The sequence below is a fragment of the Falco naumanni genome, chromosome 6, assembly GCF_017639655.2.
Source record: "Falco naumanni isolate bFalNau1 chromosome 6, bFalNau1.pat, whole genome shotgun sequence".
Taxonomy (NCBI): Eukaryota; Metazoa; Chordata; class Aves; order Falconiformes; family Falconidae; genus Falco; species Falco naumanni.
In genome coordinates, this window is record NC_054059.1 from 84,788,151 (window position 1) to 84,806,671 (window position 18,521).

Below are 18,521 nucleotides of genomic sequence, written 5' to 3' on the forward strand. Positions count from 1 at the left end.
AGGTAAGCATTACAATATGAGAAGGGGGTTCAAACAACAGTTAGTACAGACAAGTACAGAAGATTATTAAATGCCTTCCTTGGGATGCCAGGAGGAGGAAGACTGCAGTCAGATAAAGGTCTTTCTGCTCAGGGGATGACACACAGGCGTGAGCTTTCCTTGCTGATGGTTTGCACTGGGCAGGCACAAGCTGCCGCTGAACTGCAAGCTGTGACCCTGCTGGTGTGGTGCTCAGATGCATTTAATGGGACGTGCTGAGAAGTACAGCTCATCAGCTCAAGCACTGCAACGTGGCCGGAGTTGGCCTTCAGCCAGCTGGCTCCCAGCGGGAACAAAGTTCAAGTCTGTCTGCAATCAGCTCTGTGAACATGCCCAAAATTAATTTGGACATGAAGATAAGACTACAGGACAAAGCACAGGAGAAAAAAAAAACAAAAACAAAACCAACCAAACAAACAAAAAACAACAGGAAGAGAAATATTTGTATGAGGTCAGACAGTTCAGGTTAGAGGCCTGATGAAATTCAGCACAGAATACTTAAGGGATTATTGTGTTTTCATGTGTAGAAGCGTGTAGAAAAAATTTGTAGAAAACAAAAAACCCTCATGAAACTAAAGAATGACTTCTGGTTTGTCAGCACTGTCAATTATATGGAGGTGTAAATATTATGATGAAACTTTTGCTCTGGTACTTCTCTTTTTCCTCTATCTTTAACACTCTATAGCATCTAAGTGGCAGAAGTTATCAAAAATATTGGATTATCTGCATGTTGTTTAAAGGGGTGAAAGTTACCTGAAGGACAAGTTATATATGGGAAAAATTCTCATTCAAGTAACATTTGAAACGTAGGCAGTTATTTAAAAAACATCACATAAGGCAGAGAGGCTTCAGAAGACTACAGCAAGGGGAAGATCTACCTTTTCCAGAAAAGGGAAAGAGATGGAATTTTCCACATTCTTATCTTTCTTGATTTCATGTCTAGATTGAACAATTGCAATACATGATTTATTTCTGAATCCTTAAAAAATAAAGGTTACTAAAATTTGAATTTTTCAAAAACATATCAGGTCACTGACAGTGTAAAGTGTTTACTATGAGAATTAAGCAGTAGATGTTATGTATTTTGAGTAAGGCAAAGACCTACAACAAGTAAAGAATTATGGAATCACCATAACATGGATGGCTACAAACTCTTCAGAAGAAAGGTGATGCCGGAGTAGCTCTGTATGTCAGGGAGTGTTTTGACTGCCTAGAGCTTAATGATGGTGACAGTAGGGTTGAGTGTGGATGGGTAGGAATCAGGGGGAGAGCCAACAAGGCAGATGCCCTGGTGAGAGTCTATAACAGACCACCCAACCTGGATGAAGAGACAGATGAAACATTCTACAAGCAGCTGGGAGAAGTCACAAGATTGCTAGCCTTTGTCCTCCTGGGGGACTTCAACCTACCAGATGTCCGCTGGAAACACAACACAGCAGAGAGGAAACAGTCTGGGAGGTTCCTGGAGTGCGTGGAAGATAATTCCCTGGCACAGCTGGTCGGTGAGCCAGCCAGGGGAGATGTCCTGCTGGACCTGCTGTTTTCAAACAGCAAAGGACTGGTGGTCGTCGTCGGATGTCTCGGGCATAGTGATCATGAGATGATAAGAGTTTTCTATACCCAAAAAAGTAAGGAGGGGGTCAGCAGAAGTGCTATCTTGGACTTCCAGAGGGCCATCATTGGCCTGTTTAAGAGCCTGGTTGACAGAGTCCCTTGGGAGTTTGTCCTGGAGGGCCAAGGGGTCCAGGAAGGCTGGACATTCTTCAAGAAGGTAGTCTTAAAAGGGTGCAGGACCAGGCTGTCCCCATGTGCTGAAAGACAAGCTGGTGGGGAAGAAGACCGGCCTGGCTGAACAGAGAGCTTTGGCTGGAACACAAGGAAAAAGGAGAGTTTACCAGCTTTGGAAGAAGGGGCAGGCAACTCTGGAGGACTATAAGGATGTCACGAGGTTATGCAGGGTGAAGATTAGAGAGCCGAAAGCCCAGCTAGAACTCAGGCTGGCCACTGCTGTAAAAGATAACAAAAAATGTTTTTACAGACACGTTAGAAACAAACAGAAGCCCAAGAATAACCTCCATCCTTTATTGGATGTGGTGGGGAACCTTGCCACAAAGGATGAGGAAAAGGCTGAGGTACTTTAACGCTTTCTTTGCCTCAGTCTTTAATAGCAAGACCCGTTACTCTCAGAGCACTCAGCTCCCTCAGCTGGAAGCCAGGGACGAGGAGGAGCAGAATGGAGTCCCCACAGTCCAGGAGGAAACAGTTAGTGACCTGCTGCTCCACTTAAACATGCAGAAGTCTGTGGGACTGGATGGGATCCACTGAGGGTACTGAGGGAGCTGGACAAACCACTCCCTTGTTTATCGGCAAGCCTGGAAAACTGGAGAGGTCCCAGAAGAATGGATGTTAGCCAACGTGATGCCCATCTACAGGAAGGGCAGGAAGGAGGAGCTGGGGAACTGCAGGCCTGTCACCCTGACCTCGGTGCCAGGGAAGGTTATGGAGCAGATCAACCTGAGTGCCATCATGTGGCATGTGCAGGACAACCTGGAGATCAGGCCCAGCCAGCATGGGGTTATGAAAGGAAGGTCCTGCTGGAAAAAAACCTGATCTCCTTCTATGACAAGATGACCCACTTAGTGGATGAGGGAAAGGCTGTGGATGTTGTCTGTTGGACCTTAGTAAAGCCTCGGACACCATCTCCCACAGCATCTCCTGGAGAAACTGGCTGCCCATGGCTTGGGCAAGTGTACTCTACACTGGGCAAAAAGCTGTCTGGATGGCCAAGCCCAAAGAGTGGTGGTGAATGGAGTTACATCCCGCTGATGGCCAGTCACAAGTGGTGTTCCCCAGGGCTCAGTGCTGGGGCCAGACCTGTTTAATGTCTTTATCAACAATCTAGACAAGAGGATCAAGTGCACCCCAGTAAGTTTGCAGACACCACCACGTCGGGCAGGAGTGTTGATCTGCCTGAGGACAGAAGGCTCTGCAGAGGGATCTGGGCAGGCTGGACTGATGGGACAAGGCACACTGCATGAGGGTCAACCAGGCTCAGTGCCGGGTCCTGCACGTGGGTCACAGCAACCCCACACAGCGCTACAGGCTGGGGCAGGGGGCTGGGAACTGCCTGGTGGGAAAGGGCCTGGGGGTGCTGGTCAGGAGCCGGCTGAACAGCAGCCAGCAGTGTGCCCAGGTGGCCAAGGCAGCCAACAGCATCCTGGCTTGTAGCAGACACGGCGTGGCCAGCAGGACCAGGGCAGTGCCCGTCCCCCTGCGCTGGGCACCGGTGAGGCCGCCCCTGGACCCCTGTGTTCAGCTTTGGGCCCCTCACTGCAGGGGGACGTGGAGGGGCTGGAGCGTGTCCAGAGCCGGGCAGGGGGCTGGGGCAGGGGCTGGGGCACCAGCCTTGTGAGGGGCGGCTGAGGGACCTGGGGGGGTTGGCCTGGAGAGGAGGGGGCTCAGGGGGGACCTGATCGCTCTCCGCAGCCACCTGACAGGGGCCGTAGGCGGGGGGGGTCGGTCTCTTCTCCCAGATGAAGAGCCACAGGATAAGAGGAAATGGCCTCAAGTTGCACCAGGGGAGGTTTACATTGGGTATCAGGAGAGATTTCTTCACGGGAAGGGTGGTGAAGCCTTGGAATAGGCTGCCCAGGGAGGTGGTGGAATCACCTCACAAAACTATGCAAAAATGCATAGATGCGGTGCTTAGGGGCATGGTTTAGTGGTGGGCTTCACAGTCCTGGGTTAAAGGTTGGACCTGATGATCTCAAAGGTCTTTTCCAACCTAAATGACTCTATGATATGTACTCAAAAGCTACAGCTGCAGATAAAGTTGTATTCAAGGAGTAGATAACTATTATTCACTTCCAAATCAAGAAATAGCATTGGTGGGTGCAGACACAATGAAAATTCTAAAACCAGGCACAAAAATTATTGGTAAGGGGACAGGATTAAGACTTAAACAGAAAGTCAAGAAAAATATTTTAAAAAACCTAGGCACTGAAAACTGAACATTATAAAAAAATCAGCTTCTGATGAAAGAAGTTTTGCGATGCCGTGATTGTATGGGAAAAAATCCATCAACAATAAACCTGTGTAGTTAAAATGACTGACATTTTCTCAAGGAGGTATTCTGCATTTTCTTGCCTAATTCTTTGGTATTAACAGCCATAAAGTTCTGGTCTTAATCTACCTCGCCATGTGTCACGCACACTTGATAAATTGGAATACCTCTTGATAAATTGCAGCAATAAAAATAAACCTCAAGCAATCTCACTCCTGGCTGAGAAACAACCTAGGGAGAAACCTCATCACAAGGCTCCCCAAATAGTACAATTCAGTTATCAGAATGATACATTAAGATCTCAGGGAAATGTGTATCAAGGCCCCCTGTTCAGGCTGGCCCTCAAGTGCCCCGGACAGTGCCTTGCCTGTCTCTGTTCTTCAGGGGCATGCTCTGTGTGCATCCCCACCACCCCTGGCTGCAGTCCTCCTCAGCCCCAGCACCTCATGGTTTTCTCCCACCTGCACAGACATCTGTTGCCCTAAGCTTTGCAATCAGGCAAGTTAAAGTTGAGCTTGCACAAGGTCTCAGACAGAAATGCATGGAACCTTTGACTCCCCAAATCTGATTTTCCTATAAATGAAGCCTGGTTTGCTTTGTCCCTTAGATGTTACAGACCTCAAATCACATGATTATAATGTATGGGCTGAGTTTACATCTTTCCACTTCTATTTCAAAAGTCTCCACACAATTTCACAGTCCAGGTATTTAATAATCCCTTAGAAGATTTTGCTAGAAAGGTTATCCATGAAGACTGAGGGAAATGATCTGCCTTGTTCAACAAGGAAAGATTAGAAAGTATGAAGAGTTTGCTAAGATCCCTAGTCTCACAGAATGAGGTCAGGAGAGAGAATAGGAGGTGTGTGCAAAGGAGAAAGCTGCCTGCTCTCATTTGTTCTATTTAAAAAAAACTCCCACAGCAATGCAAGGAGGCTTTGCTCATGTAAATGACCTTTTCTCTACCTGGTCTATGCAAAAATGCTTTGTTTAACTATTTGTTACAACTCATATATCCCAAGTACACTGTAGAAGAAGTATAATGTCCCTTGCAATATCACATATTCCTATAGCACAAACGTTACACAATCTATGTGCTCTGTTTCATGATCTAGAAACCCTGCGTAAGTGAATATTTGCCCCAGGAGAGTTGTGGACGTGGTGTAACATGCTGTACCTCAACACTACCATTTTAAAAAAGAAGATTATGAAATGTCAAGGGTTTTTTGAGAAATACAGAAAACCTGAAAAAATTCTCATACTTCAGACTTCTGCTTTTCCTCAGAAGGAAATGTGAAGCAGTTTGTCATGAACAAGTATTAAGTAGGGAACATTTGTCATTTTGCCATGGCATCCCACTTATAGCCGGAAGGAAAGTGGGTGGTAGAATGGTTTGGGGAAAGTCAAGTACTGTTTATCAGCCCAGGCAGAAATAATGCTGCCAGTTTTGATCAGTACACTTTGAAGGCACTTTATTTAATTGTGTCTTTAATTTGAATAAGCAGCCAATACAAGTCAGCAGCTGAAGAAATAAGGCTTACCTGGCACTGCACATACAATGGTAGAGTCATTTCAGCATTCAGAACAAACCAGGCTGTTACAAGGATCTTCATCCCATTGACAGAAAAATGGTTTTGACGACACAAACACATATGGGTTCTTTCGCATTTATAGCCTAATATCATTAGGTAAACCTAACCACAGAAATCCATAATCCTCCTGTTAATAAAGTAATATGAAACAAAATCCTGTAAATATAGAACATGTTCCACACTAAACAAACTGGAAATAATGGCTGCTATGCACCGTGAGCAGTCCTGTGATAAAACAAAGAGATCTGCTTTGGCCCTACCATAAAATTAATCAATAATAATATCTAAGCTAATGAAACAGCCACTTGTAAAAATTAGTGCTGCCCATCAGCTTTTATAAAACTTGATTAACTTCTATGCATTAAACCATACTACTGAGTAGGGAAATCATTAAGCATCTTTTCAGCTACCCCTTGTTGATAGTAATAAGAAAAGGATTGCTGTTTCTGAAGCTGCTCCACTCCATGAAATCTTTAAAAATCTAATTACTGGGATGGGGAAGGAATATCCAAATCCCTCATAAACCTTCCTTTGCATATTACTACTATTCTTCTCATATGCATCAGTCTTTATAAACAGCAGAAATCAAGTCTTTGCTGAAAAATAGTTATACACAATCTCAAATACCTTGCACGGTGGATGGCAGAATTCACAGGTTTTCAGTTGACACATTCACTACAATTGACTCAAATGATCTCATGGTATAGGAAAAGGTAAGATCACTGGTCTACCACTTTCAAGCCCATAGAGGAAGGATGTAAGTAATGCTCCACAGTTAGCTCAGGATTAGTAAAAAAGAAGTTAAGGAAATTAGAAGCAATAAAGATGCTCTGTAACTCATCTTTTCTCATCTGGAAAGGGGATGAGCATGGAAAGATGAGGGTGGGGGTGGTAAGGGGGTGCGGGAGGAGCATGTCTGAGTAGGGAGTTAAAAAAAGAAAAAAGGGCATTGATAAGGCAGTCAGAAAGACAGGTTTGAAATTATTTTTCCCTCTTGAAAACCTGAACAGAACTTGTATATGCTGAGCCTGAGCTGAAAAGACAATGAATTAGTCCTTGCATCTGCAATTGCCAAAGAATATCTGCCCAATGCTGGATAATATAACCTGCTTTTTTTTTCTGCTTTTTTTTTTTTCTTTTTTTCCATCCTAAAATCTGACTTACAATAAAATCCTTCCCTGAAGGCATGGTAGGTGATCCAGCAAGGCTGTGGAGAGTGGCTGGAGAGCTGTGATGTTCAGCCACAGCCTCAGTGTTCAGAACGCCCAGGGGCTGGTTGAGGACTGAGCCAAGAGGTAGCTAGCCAAGCAGGGCTGAGTCAAAGAGATGTTGTGGGAAGCAATGTAATTCCACCTGAGACACAAGGTGGAATTAGCACAATACTTCATGCTCTACACTATTTTGTAGATATTTGGAAGAGATTCCAAGATCCTTACACTGATTCCTATATACGACCTATATATGGCACAGCAAAACAAAGCCAGAGAGGTTAAATGCATTTGTCATGAGAGTGTTCCCAGGGGCAGAAGAGGAAAAGACATCACAGGTGAAATCATCTTGCCAAAATCCATGAGCTTTGCTGTTATCTTCACCAGATTCATGCTTTCACAAGAAACTGTTCCCATTTTCATACTTTTTCTCAGCTATTTATGCCTTCCACCTTAAAAGTTACAAAACAACAGCAGACTCTAAACTTCATCTCTGAAAATCAATTTACATTAAATCATTAATCTTATAAAAAAATAGAAGTGTGATTATCACTAGCCTCAAGAATCCTAGGAATTTGTTTAAAAGACAAAAGATACTAGGAAACATTATTTCCACACACACACACCCCCCCCCCCACTATGAACATTAAGACACTCAGTATGCATCTGAAACTTGCAGAAGAAATCAACACATCTTTCCCTGGAAGGCTATTACAGAACTTTACTAGCTGACAGGGCAGCTCAGGCGTTTCTCACCAGGACAGAATATTACCACTTCTGTGGACACAAATGAAAGGTCTCAGTGAGTAATCCCTGGACCCAGGAAGATGTGCTTTCTAAGGTGCACCTTGTTTTTCTTATTTGGGCCCCTCTTACCTATTTGCTTTCAGGTACAGGAGTGTAGTTAGCAGATATTCAGCTTCTTCCATGGTCCCAAGCTTAAATTACCAGCAAAAGGCAAAGTAGCTGTTCAGGACAATTCAGGAAGTATTGCACCATCCCTGAATTTTTAATTTTTGCAGGAATTTCCTCTCCAAGTAAGGCAATTAATATTTAGATCCAGCCCCTTTGAATTAAATTCTTATCATAAAAACTAACCTAATTAAACTTGAGTAGGTCAAAGAATGATCTGGATTATTTTTTTATTATTATTTTCCCTAAGGCCACATTATTTAAAAAAGCAGATATAACTATGATTTTAAAGCTGTCCTGATGGCAAAAGTAATAACTGAAAAAGTATAATTTTGACTGCAAAAGGGCACTTGTACAAATGAAGCACAATCTCCAGTGCTTTTAAATATTTCTATACAACAGAAGGTTGTTTAAAACAGACTGGAAATAATTTTACTGTCAGGAGGGAATGGATCACACTTTGGAAAACAAAAAGTGAAGTGTGTGGAGAATATTACTGTAGCTAGCCTGTTTTTTGTAGGTCAGGTTTCTGTATTACAGAGAAGAGATTTCTCTACAGGCATGGCTTTTAAACTTTTCAGTGCTGGCAGGTGTATGGTTTTCTCTTTCTATTAAAATATCCATAAATTTGTGAATTCTGTCCAATACTCAGGGGGTCCTATTTCCAAAGCACCTGAACAACTATTCTAGTGATAAATCGACACACTTGCAGTCAGACTTTCCTCCCCATTAAGTGTGTTGTCTTCATTTTTCAATTTAACAGCTTCAGTAACAGATTTTATATTAGCTTTACTTTGGTGAGGAATGCGGAATTGTAATGACATAACTTTTGCATGTATGATACCACTGATTTTTTTCTGATGCTAATGCATTAACAGCTAAAATCACATTGTTTTAACATTGTTAGCATGGCAAAAGCAATGCAAAAGGTACCACAGCAGCAACCAACCGCAATATTGCACATATATACTGAGCAACAGTTGAGGAAATGATCTTATTTCATATCCATATGTCAAATAGGTGCCAAATCCTTAACTTACGTAAATCAGCTGATATAATTTTACAATCTAACCCTCACCGAAGCTTCATATCCAAACATGTAAGCTGTAGACCTCTCAGAGGAAGGTCCATGGCAGGGTAGCTGCAGTACTCTGAGTTGTTCGCAGCTAATTCTACTCTATACGTCCCTTCAGCCGATTTATCATGCTAGCAGAGGTGCTCATTTCCCATGTTTGAGATAGAAGACCAGCAGCTGTGCAGAATTCAATGACCAGCACTCCTATAAATAAGGCCAATTCTCTGCAAAATGAAGTCCAAAACCAGCACAAATCCTCAGATCTTTTGTCCTTCTAGCCACTGTTTATGCAGAGACAAGCCAAGAACTGGAACCTCAACCACTCCACGATTTCTTTCCACTTTTCACTCTCCTCATAATGACATCAGTGCATTTCCCTCAGCAGTAAGGGACTTTCTTTCACCCACATGCCATCCCTCCTTTATACTGAACACTGAGGAGAATGAAGCACCATGAGAAGGAAACCTTGTCCTTCAGTTCCTCTCTCCAGGATCAAAGGTAACTGTGGATCTGGGGGAGAAGGCTTGAAGTGACCACTGTTTTTATTACCCATACACACATGTAACTTACTGTCCTGTTGAAGGGCAATTTTTTTGCACAGTATGACCCACAGGATCTACTTGTGAAAATATGAAAACACTGTCTGTATGTATGCAATAATCATTCTCTGTATTGCCAGGCTATGCTGTAGTTATTTAATTCTATTCACTCTAAGATTTTGTTTTAGACCAAATATTTTTATGATCCTTTCTCTTCCCTAATGAGGGTCTATAGAATTTAAGCCAAAATATTGATGAAAGTATTGTACAGCAATTAATGTAATACAATGTTTGAGACCATGTTTGGTCTCCAATGTATCACAGTTTTCCTCTGCATTTTAAAGCCTATAATCCCAGTTTTATTTTTTTTGTTGATGGCTTCTTACTTAAACAATGTTTAAAACAAAGCTTAGACTTAAATTTCTTGAAGATAATAGATTTTGTTCTACCAGATATTATTTTTTTCTAAGTATTTAACACAGAACTAACAGAACAGGATTACCAAGGTATAATATTCATATCATCAATTTCATAGTGATAATCTTCATATAATTTTAAAGCAACAAATATCTAGTGAAGATCTTGAAGCAGCTATCAATGATACCTACCAGGAAGACCACCTAATAGGAAGCACAATACAGAACACATCCACCATTGTCAAAGGTAGCACATGGCAAATAAAGTTAATTCCTTCTCTGGAATACATAATCAGATACTATGCAATCACATTTGTTTCAAGTCATAGGTGGTATTGCTCTGCAAACTTCTAGCCTGCTATTCATTTTAGAAAAACAATACTCCTGCTTCCCAAGCCCTTAGTTTAAAATCTAATATAATAAAATGCAACCATGTAGGTATCTGAATAATATACGTGTAGGTATAGGTATACATATACATACATATATATCCAGCTTGTTCTGAAGCATCTGCATATTTGTTGTATGCAATGGGACTAACAGATCAATGTAGAAACATATCTGCATTTCTGTGAAGAGTACACACTACTTCATAGTACAATACTACTCTGTTAACAACGAGATCCTCACATACAAAAGAATAAATACTACCCTCAATTTTTTATCAGGTTTCTGCCACAGGCTTAAAAAGAAAAAAGCCTCCCCCTTTCAAAATTAGACTATGTTAGGAATAAAAGTCAAAGAGGTAATCTTATTTCCTTTACTACACTTCCAAAATACTGGATTAATTTCAGGAGAGGTACTTACAATTTAGCATTATTACACTTTTACCAGGGATCAAAATGGTCACTATCATCTTCACACTTTGGTGACTTAATTTCTAAATAAATTTGTTCTACCAATTTTTACTTTAAGGAGAATTGCCACCATTTACTATGTTACATAAGAGACAAAGTAAGGTTAAAATTTGCTATGAAGCTTTATGTAAGGCCTTTAATATAAGCCTTCATTTGCATGAGTCAAGAACATATTGCAGTTACCTGGAATCGATAAAAGGTGCCATCATCCTTTAGTGTTAGGACATGGTCTGAGATTGGAAAGAAATAGCCATGTGCTGCCATCAGTGTTCCCAAATGTAGAGCTTCCACTGTTTGAAGAACAAAAGAAAGATAAATTTTAAAAATTAAATAACTTCTTTCCAGCAGTTTAGTTTTCTTGTTCAGATTCACATTATCTCCTGCAGACAGTCACTTCACTCTCAGTCAAGGTCCTGCCATCATGAAAGCACTGTCTTTTCTGTATGAGATAATGATGCAACCAAAAAGAAACCTTTAGTCTCCTTAACAAATGGGTATTAGATGTCCCATTTGTAGCTACAAATCCACAATCAGCACTAGCAGGTAGCCACCGTGATTATTTGAAGCTGAAAGCAGCCATCATTTTTACCCTGATGGTGCAGCCTGCTTTTCCTCTTCAGAACAGTTTCAGATTAGATGATGTTAAAATAATTGATTCCAATTGCATGATATCTTCCTCATTGGCTTTATCAGAACTACAGTAAAGGGCAGAAATTTCCTTAACAGTTTCTCATTTCTGGGAAAAATAACAAAGGATCACAGAATCACAGAATGGTTGACGTTGGAAGGGATCTCTGGAGGTCTTCCAGTCCAGCCCCCATGCTCAATCAGGGACACCTAGAGCCAGTTCCCCAGGACCACCTCCAGACAGCTTTTGAGTATTTCCAAGGATGAAGACTCCTCAGGCTCTCTGGGCAACCTGTGTCAGTGCTTGGTCACCCTCACAGTAAAAAAGCATTTCCCAATGTTCAGAGGAAACCTCCTGTTTTCAGTTTGTGCCCATTGACTCTGGTCCTGTCCCAAGGCACCACTGAAAAGAGCCTGGCTCCAACTTCTTTATACCCTCCCACCAGGTATTATACACACAGATGAGCTTCCACGTGAGCTTTCTCTTCTCCAGACTGAACAGCATCTTCTGTCAAAGGAGAGATGCTCCAGGCCCTTAATCACCTTCATGGCCCTCTATTAGACTCTCCCCAGTGTGTGCATGTCTCTCTTGCAGTGAGGAGTCCAGAACTGGACACACACAGGATGAATTCAGTTCACTTTAATGAACAAAACTATAATATGAAACAGTCAGGTTCCTATATGTTATTGTGTTGTTGTGAATCGCTGTCCAGTATCAGTCCCTGAAGTCTCTTACTCAGTGTTGTCATTATTTGGCTGACAAGAACACAATGTTGTAGGAAGAGAATGGCATTAGTTACGAGCCACTCTCTTGTTGAGGTACTTAAGTCCTGCTATCTCTTTATTGTATCTCTTCACCAACGTTGTGACAACTCCAGTATATATCCCTAAAATAGCTGCACAGCAATTTCTGCTGTAACATTAAAAAATTCCTAGTATAACCTGCTAATATCAGATCACACCCACTGAAGCATCCCAATTCTAAAAGATGGGCTCTGGAAAGGAGTGCACGGGTTTCTGAGCTATATGACAAAGCCACCAGTTATAGAGGCTGGTGCTAGAGAGGACAATGCTGCTGCAGGACAACATCAGGGTTGAAAAAAAGAAAAAAGATCAATAAAAAGGACATATTGGACACCTGAGGAGTAAGGGGAAGGTGGAAAAAGGGAGGAAAAGAAAGAGAAGAAACAGCAAAACTTGCCTAAAAAATAAGGGGTCTTTGATCTAATATATGAATTCAGTATGAATCCATGAAGTATGCAGAATCTGTAAGGATGAATATTTGCACTACGGAAAACACATTACATCACCACAACATACACAGATTCATATTCATCCTCTAAGAGCTCATTTGTTCCTATTGCCTGTAATTTGGCTTCCAGCAATTGCAAGCATAAATGTTGCAGCACAGATCTGTCTTGTCCTGCCTCTTTACTGCGGCATCTGACCAGCAGTCACAGCATCATCATGCAGAAAGAAATACATGTCCTTATATCTCTGTTGTTGCTAACAAACACAGAAAGAGGGATTCACTAATGCTTCATGTATTATTATTTTGGATAAAGAAGGAAACACAGGCTTATTTATTCACCTGTAGTTCATCAGTGTCCCAGAAAATTCTTTCTTTTATCCTTTTGCTCACCTGGAGACATCCAGTAGTATAGGAGATAAAGGAGGTGGAGCAGACCATTTTTAAGCCAGCAAGCATGTGAAAGGCACAAGAAAGGGTATCTGGACAGTACTTAATAGAGAACACACACCTCTGCTAGGGTTGATTTGATACCCAACAATCCTTGTGATCTCTGTGTTTAGCAGACTGGTTCCTGTCCCTCCAGCAGAGCCATTATCTAAGAAAATGCAACACACCCTCTCCAGCAGTGAGCTCTCTGCTACTGAAAAATGCCACAATCCTCCCAGTCTTAAGCCTAGAAGAAACATCTCTAACAGAAGGTAGGTAGTTGCTTTGCTCCTTGTGTTTGAGATGTCTGCAAATCCCCACCTGAACTTTATCCTAATTAATCTAAGTCCATATATTTTTGTTATTCATTTATTTCAAGTCAGTAAATTCTATTATCCCCCAGATCAGAAATTTTGAGTCAATGCTTTTGGTAGCAAGACAGTTGCTGAGGTTCTTTTCATTTTGGTTCACTTTTTCCACCCTTTAATTTTATTAAGCTTTTATTTGTTCACACTGCAACTCATTGCCAATTCCAAAACTTGTATTTTTTCAGGTATTATGTATCTTTATGGAATGAGAGAAAAACAAAGGAAGAAATGTGCTGACCTTTTTTAGAGAAAGGATTCCTTAGATAAGGGTAGCAGGGCTTGCCAGGGAGCTCTGACACAGACAAGAACACATTGTCTTCAGATTTACCAGAAACTAAATAGGCTCCAGATTTGTTTCATGTTCTTCCTGGATTCTGAATTGTAATATTTTTCAAGACCACAAGCAGATCACATTATTCGCCTTTACTGAGCAATCTTTAGACCATATCTGGACTACTATGTTCAGTTGGGAACAATATGTCCACTCCAATAAAAGAAAGACATCAACAAACTTGAGTGAATCCAGTGGAGGGTCACCAAGAGGGTTGGGGCTGAAGAACACATTCTGTAAGGAGAGGCTGGGGGAGCTGGGCTTGGTCTGACTAAAAAATAAGGTTTTCAGGGTGCCTAGCAGCACCTTTCCAATGCCCAAAAGGAGATTACCAAATGAGGGAACCCAGACCTTTATGGAGTTGCATGGCAATTTAAAAAAAAAAAAATAATCTTTCAACAAAGAAACAATAGTAGTAAACTATATCAGGGGTGGTTCTGACTTCAGCCAAGAAGCAGAAGAGGCCACCCAGAGAGGCTGTGCAGTCTGCATCCTTGGAAGGTTTCAAGACCTGAACAGATAAAGCCCTGGGCAACGTTTGACCTTTCAGCTGACCCTACTTTGAGCAAGGGGTTAGACTAGAGTCCTCCTGAGGTCCCTCTCAACCTGAATTACGTTACAGCTTTGTGTCTACAGGTGGGTAAAGCAGAAGGGGAACAAGGAGTGGAAAAAATAAATATAGACAGCTGGAGAAGAAATTATTTGAAAGCTTCTGCCAGAACAGCCTATAATCCTGGCATGGTCAGTTACGGTAGGAGTAAGAGCTTATATTTCTCTCACTGACCACCGAGTCATATACACAAGTATAAAGTCCTTACTAGTTCTCTATGCAAAAAATGGACAGAGCAACATGGCCTTCCCCAGAAGCCAGGTAAGGTTATTTAAGATCTGAATAATTCTCAAAAGGAGCCCATATCTCTTCTTCAGTTATGTATGGAGATTAAGGTGGTTTTACTCTCACCTCAGGCAATCTTACTCAGTTAGGATGAATTTACACAAACTCAATGTTAAGGTATCTCTCTGTCCCTTTAGCTATTAAGAGTTAATAGGGACACATAAATTGTAACTTCTCGTTTTTCTTTCAGCTAATAGACAATTGATTTTCATTTTTTTATGGCTATTGATCCAGCAATTTATTCCAGTCTTGCACAGACACAAATGCACAAATATATCTTTTAATATCAACCTAATATCCACTGTAGCTCACACTTGGGAATGCGAGCAGTATCTGCTTTATTAAAATAAGAAAATAAAGAAAAGGAAAAAACTCATGTGTGTAATAAGAGTAAAGACATTCACTTGAAAGTATATCATCTTTCCCATTGGTATCATCTGACAATGGGGCAACTGCATAACCAAAGCATTATGAATAGACTTTGCACAGAGACTGAATGACCTATAAATAAAAAATGGCTTAAACAGGTGAACAACATCCACAAAACTGTAACTGGAGAATAATGTCCACAAAATTGTAACTCTGCCTCACACCGGGCTGGTAGGGAACGAATGCTGCTGCTTTCTGCACAGAAAAAAAAAACCAGCAAGAAGCTATCCACTGTATTTTAGACAGAACAAAAACAATGCTCTGATATACATCTCAATTTATGAATCAGACTGAAGAATAAATACTGTAAGAAGCAAATGAAGCAGAACAGTAGGATTTAGGAAACAAACCCAGGAGCCTGAAAAGGGAAATGCAGCCAGCCACAGACTAGTCCTATAGGCCTAAATGCCTAAAAGCTCAATTCAAGCAGCTTCTGCATCCCCCAGCTATTTCTGCATGTGAAGTTAGGGGATTCTCACTTAAAGAAACTTAATCTGGAAGAATGGCAGATGGAAATTAGGAACATCAAAAACTTCTTTGAAGTGCATTAGTTAAGGAAAAAAAAATGGAAAAAAAAAAAAAAAAAAAAAAAGAAGCCTGGAAAAAATACTTTTAAACATAAAGATTTCTAGGTAGAAAGAGGAATGTTTATACATATTGAGAACACAAACTGAAAAAAACCTGGAGCAACACAGACTACAAGCAAGAAAATACTGGGGTTTTAGATGGCAAGTGTACACAGACACACATAGAAATGTGGCATCTACACAGCTTTTAATTCCCAATCTTCAGCCACTGCATGAAAGACTATGCAATGTAAACTAAATTCTTAGTTACACCCATGCAACCTCACTGAGAAGGCATAATTCAAATTGCAGCCAGCTCCTATACAATGAATAAAAACCGCAGCCAGTGGCATCACACAAAAAAATCTGAAGGAGAAAAAGCTCGTGGAGGTGTAACTGGCAGAACAGAGTAGACTTCAGCTTCCTCTGCTCTTGGCTGCTTGTTTTGGAGACATCAGTTATCTGAACCAAGGTTCTAGGTATACTTCTTAGCAGTGATACTGCTGAAAAGTGGAATGGCATATTCAAGAAACAAATTTACCCAAACCACAGTTTCAATTTTTCATAGCTAAAATAGGACAGCGTTGTAAGTTGTAACAGCTAATGGAAAAGAAAAGCCTCAGGTGAAAGACAGAAATATGTCTTTATGAGCCTGTTGCATTTCAGCAGGATATGAAATATTTTATATAAATTCAAAATGTTGCTGTGGGTGTAGTTTTGATTCTTAATGTGTATGCTACTGCTGAGCTAAAAGCTCAGAAAAAGCTGAAAATTCCATGGTTCACTCTGCCGTTGAACTTTATTTTGCTGAGTGGGTGAAGTGAACAAGACATGCACATAGATTGATTAGAAATCATTTTTGTGAGGAGTAACATTGCCCATCCATCTGCTGTGCCATTAGAAGGAGAGTGATCTTGATGGATTAAATGCTAGTGACTTCTGATATATTTTGTTATAGAAGAGAGTCAGACACTTTCAATGCTTTGGGACAATACTGATGAAATCCAAAAAATGAAAAACATACCCTGGTTGTTGAGTTCTCATTTTATTTTCTTTTTAGACATAGTGCAGTTTTCTCCTTACAGTAGAAACTATTGTGTGGACTGATGACAGTTTGTTCAGCTTAAATTGCAAGGTACGTTAATATCAGTGGAACAGGTTATTTCTTATGATAACATCCAGAGAAGGGGATTAAAAAGGATGGGTATTTCTTGTTTTTCTTTGGAATAAACATGTTTCTGTGTTTTGAAACACTTTAAAAGATAGATTTGCAGTGATTAGTGTGGATTCCACTTTTCCTTATGCATCTCAGGGCTTCAGGTGATGTGGGCTTTATATTTACATTTACTCTGAAGTCCATAAAACACTTTACAGTATCACACTATTATAGTTACAGTCTCACATCATCTAAAGTGGCTTGCAGTAATCTCCAAGGAAAGGAAAATGGGGTTTTTCCCAATTGTCTCCCACTTTAAAATGACATTTCTCAGTCTGTTTTATGTTTTGTGCAGCTCAGTCCCAGAGAAAGATTTCCTACAAGGAATGTGGCTTGGGACACTTTGTGTCCTTATGATTGTTATATGATGTAAATGACAGTGCAAAACCCAAACTTGCAAGTTTTTCATATACTTTTTGACACAAAAAGTCAAACAAATGAAAGCCTCCCTTTTCATCAAACAATACAGCGCTAGTTATTCTGGGTTATTTGTCTAATCTAACACCCATCACAGTACTGAAGTGAATTGCTAAGCCACACGGCTGCTTGGAAAAAGAATTAATGAGTCAGAACTTCACAAGCACATATTCATTTTAAGTGTCAAATGCCAAGACATTATCACTTACTCTCACCTCACTCCTGCTGTCATTTTGTTGCCAGTGTGAACACAAGCTGCAAAGGATTAACTTTAACTTAAAGTAATAAAATACAACCTGCTTCTTACGCTCACACAAAGCGTAGGAGAGGCTCACTCTCTGGGCCTGACTGTGGCATTTAAAGAGGGGAAAATAAAACAGCTAGAAAAGTTACTGAACACCCACATCACTGTAAACCTCTCTCTTTTGTCCCATCTGAAGGACTGAATTTGTGAAGAGAGCAGCACTCAGTGACAGTCATTTCAGGGAGGGCAGCAGAGTTGTTGAAGGAAGAGGCACTGTTTACCTAAACAGAGGTAAAATGAGATTCATGCTTGATTCCAGGATACCCATCATAAACTAAGTTATCGGTCACCACAGCTGCCTACCTAAATAGGTCTGATTCTGCTTGGGCTGTGTGTTAGACAGTGGCTGCTGATGCCATCAGCAGGCCAGAGGCATCCTTAGGAACATCACTCAGATAAGTCATGTGTAAGGCACATGTCAGACATGTGCCAGGAATCCTCATCTGCCCAAGGAATGGTAACATTCAGTCCTACAATCTGAGCTGGTCTATAGCATAGGGTGTCACTTATACAATATCCCAAGTCTAGAGACAATATTGTATACCTGAAACATCTAATGCTTTGTTCACAAAAACATCCAGCAAACCACGGACACACCACCAGTCTTGCCTCATCTGGGTGAATCAGGAATGACCGAAATGACTGACATAATTCTGGAAAGATTCTGTGCAGGCAAGATCAACAGAAGTCATGCCACCATGAAAGAGTGAATGAAAAATCAAGCTGACCTACAGCTTCTTGAAAGAAAACAAACAAACAAACAAACAAAAAACAACAAACAAAGCAAAAGACTTTTCTTCACTCACAGAAGAAAAAAAAAGGAAAACAAGAAAAAAAGGAGTTATCAAATAGGAGGAAAAAATAAGTTAGTTCTTGAAAGAGAAGTTGCATCTCACTGCTAGCAACACACAAACTCTGCTCTTGAAAACTTCTGAAGTATTGCGTGTTAAATTTTTTATGCAATTGTTTTGCACTGGATTTCAGCTGATTCA

General features: G+C 40.8%; 1 protein-coding gene across 6 annotated transcripts in view; it reads right to left on the reverse strand.

Annotated features, from left to right (window-relative positions):
* RGS7 (regulator of G protein signaling 7) overlaps window positions 1-18,521 on the reverse strand; it is a 236,338-nt gene that overhangs the window by 60,300 nt on the left and 157,517 nt on the right. For all 6 annotated transcript variants that reach the window (XM_040599084.1, XM_040599088.1, XM_040599086.1 and 3 more), the window contains exon 5: window positions 10,882-10,988. In XM_040599084.1, coding sequence (XP_040455018.1) covers window positions 10,882-10,988 — 107 coding nt within the window. The remainder of the gene's footprint in view (window positions 1-10,881; window positions 10,989-18,521) is intronic.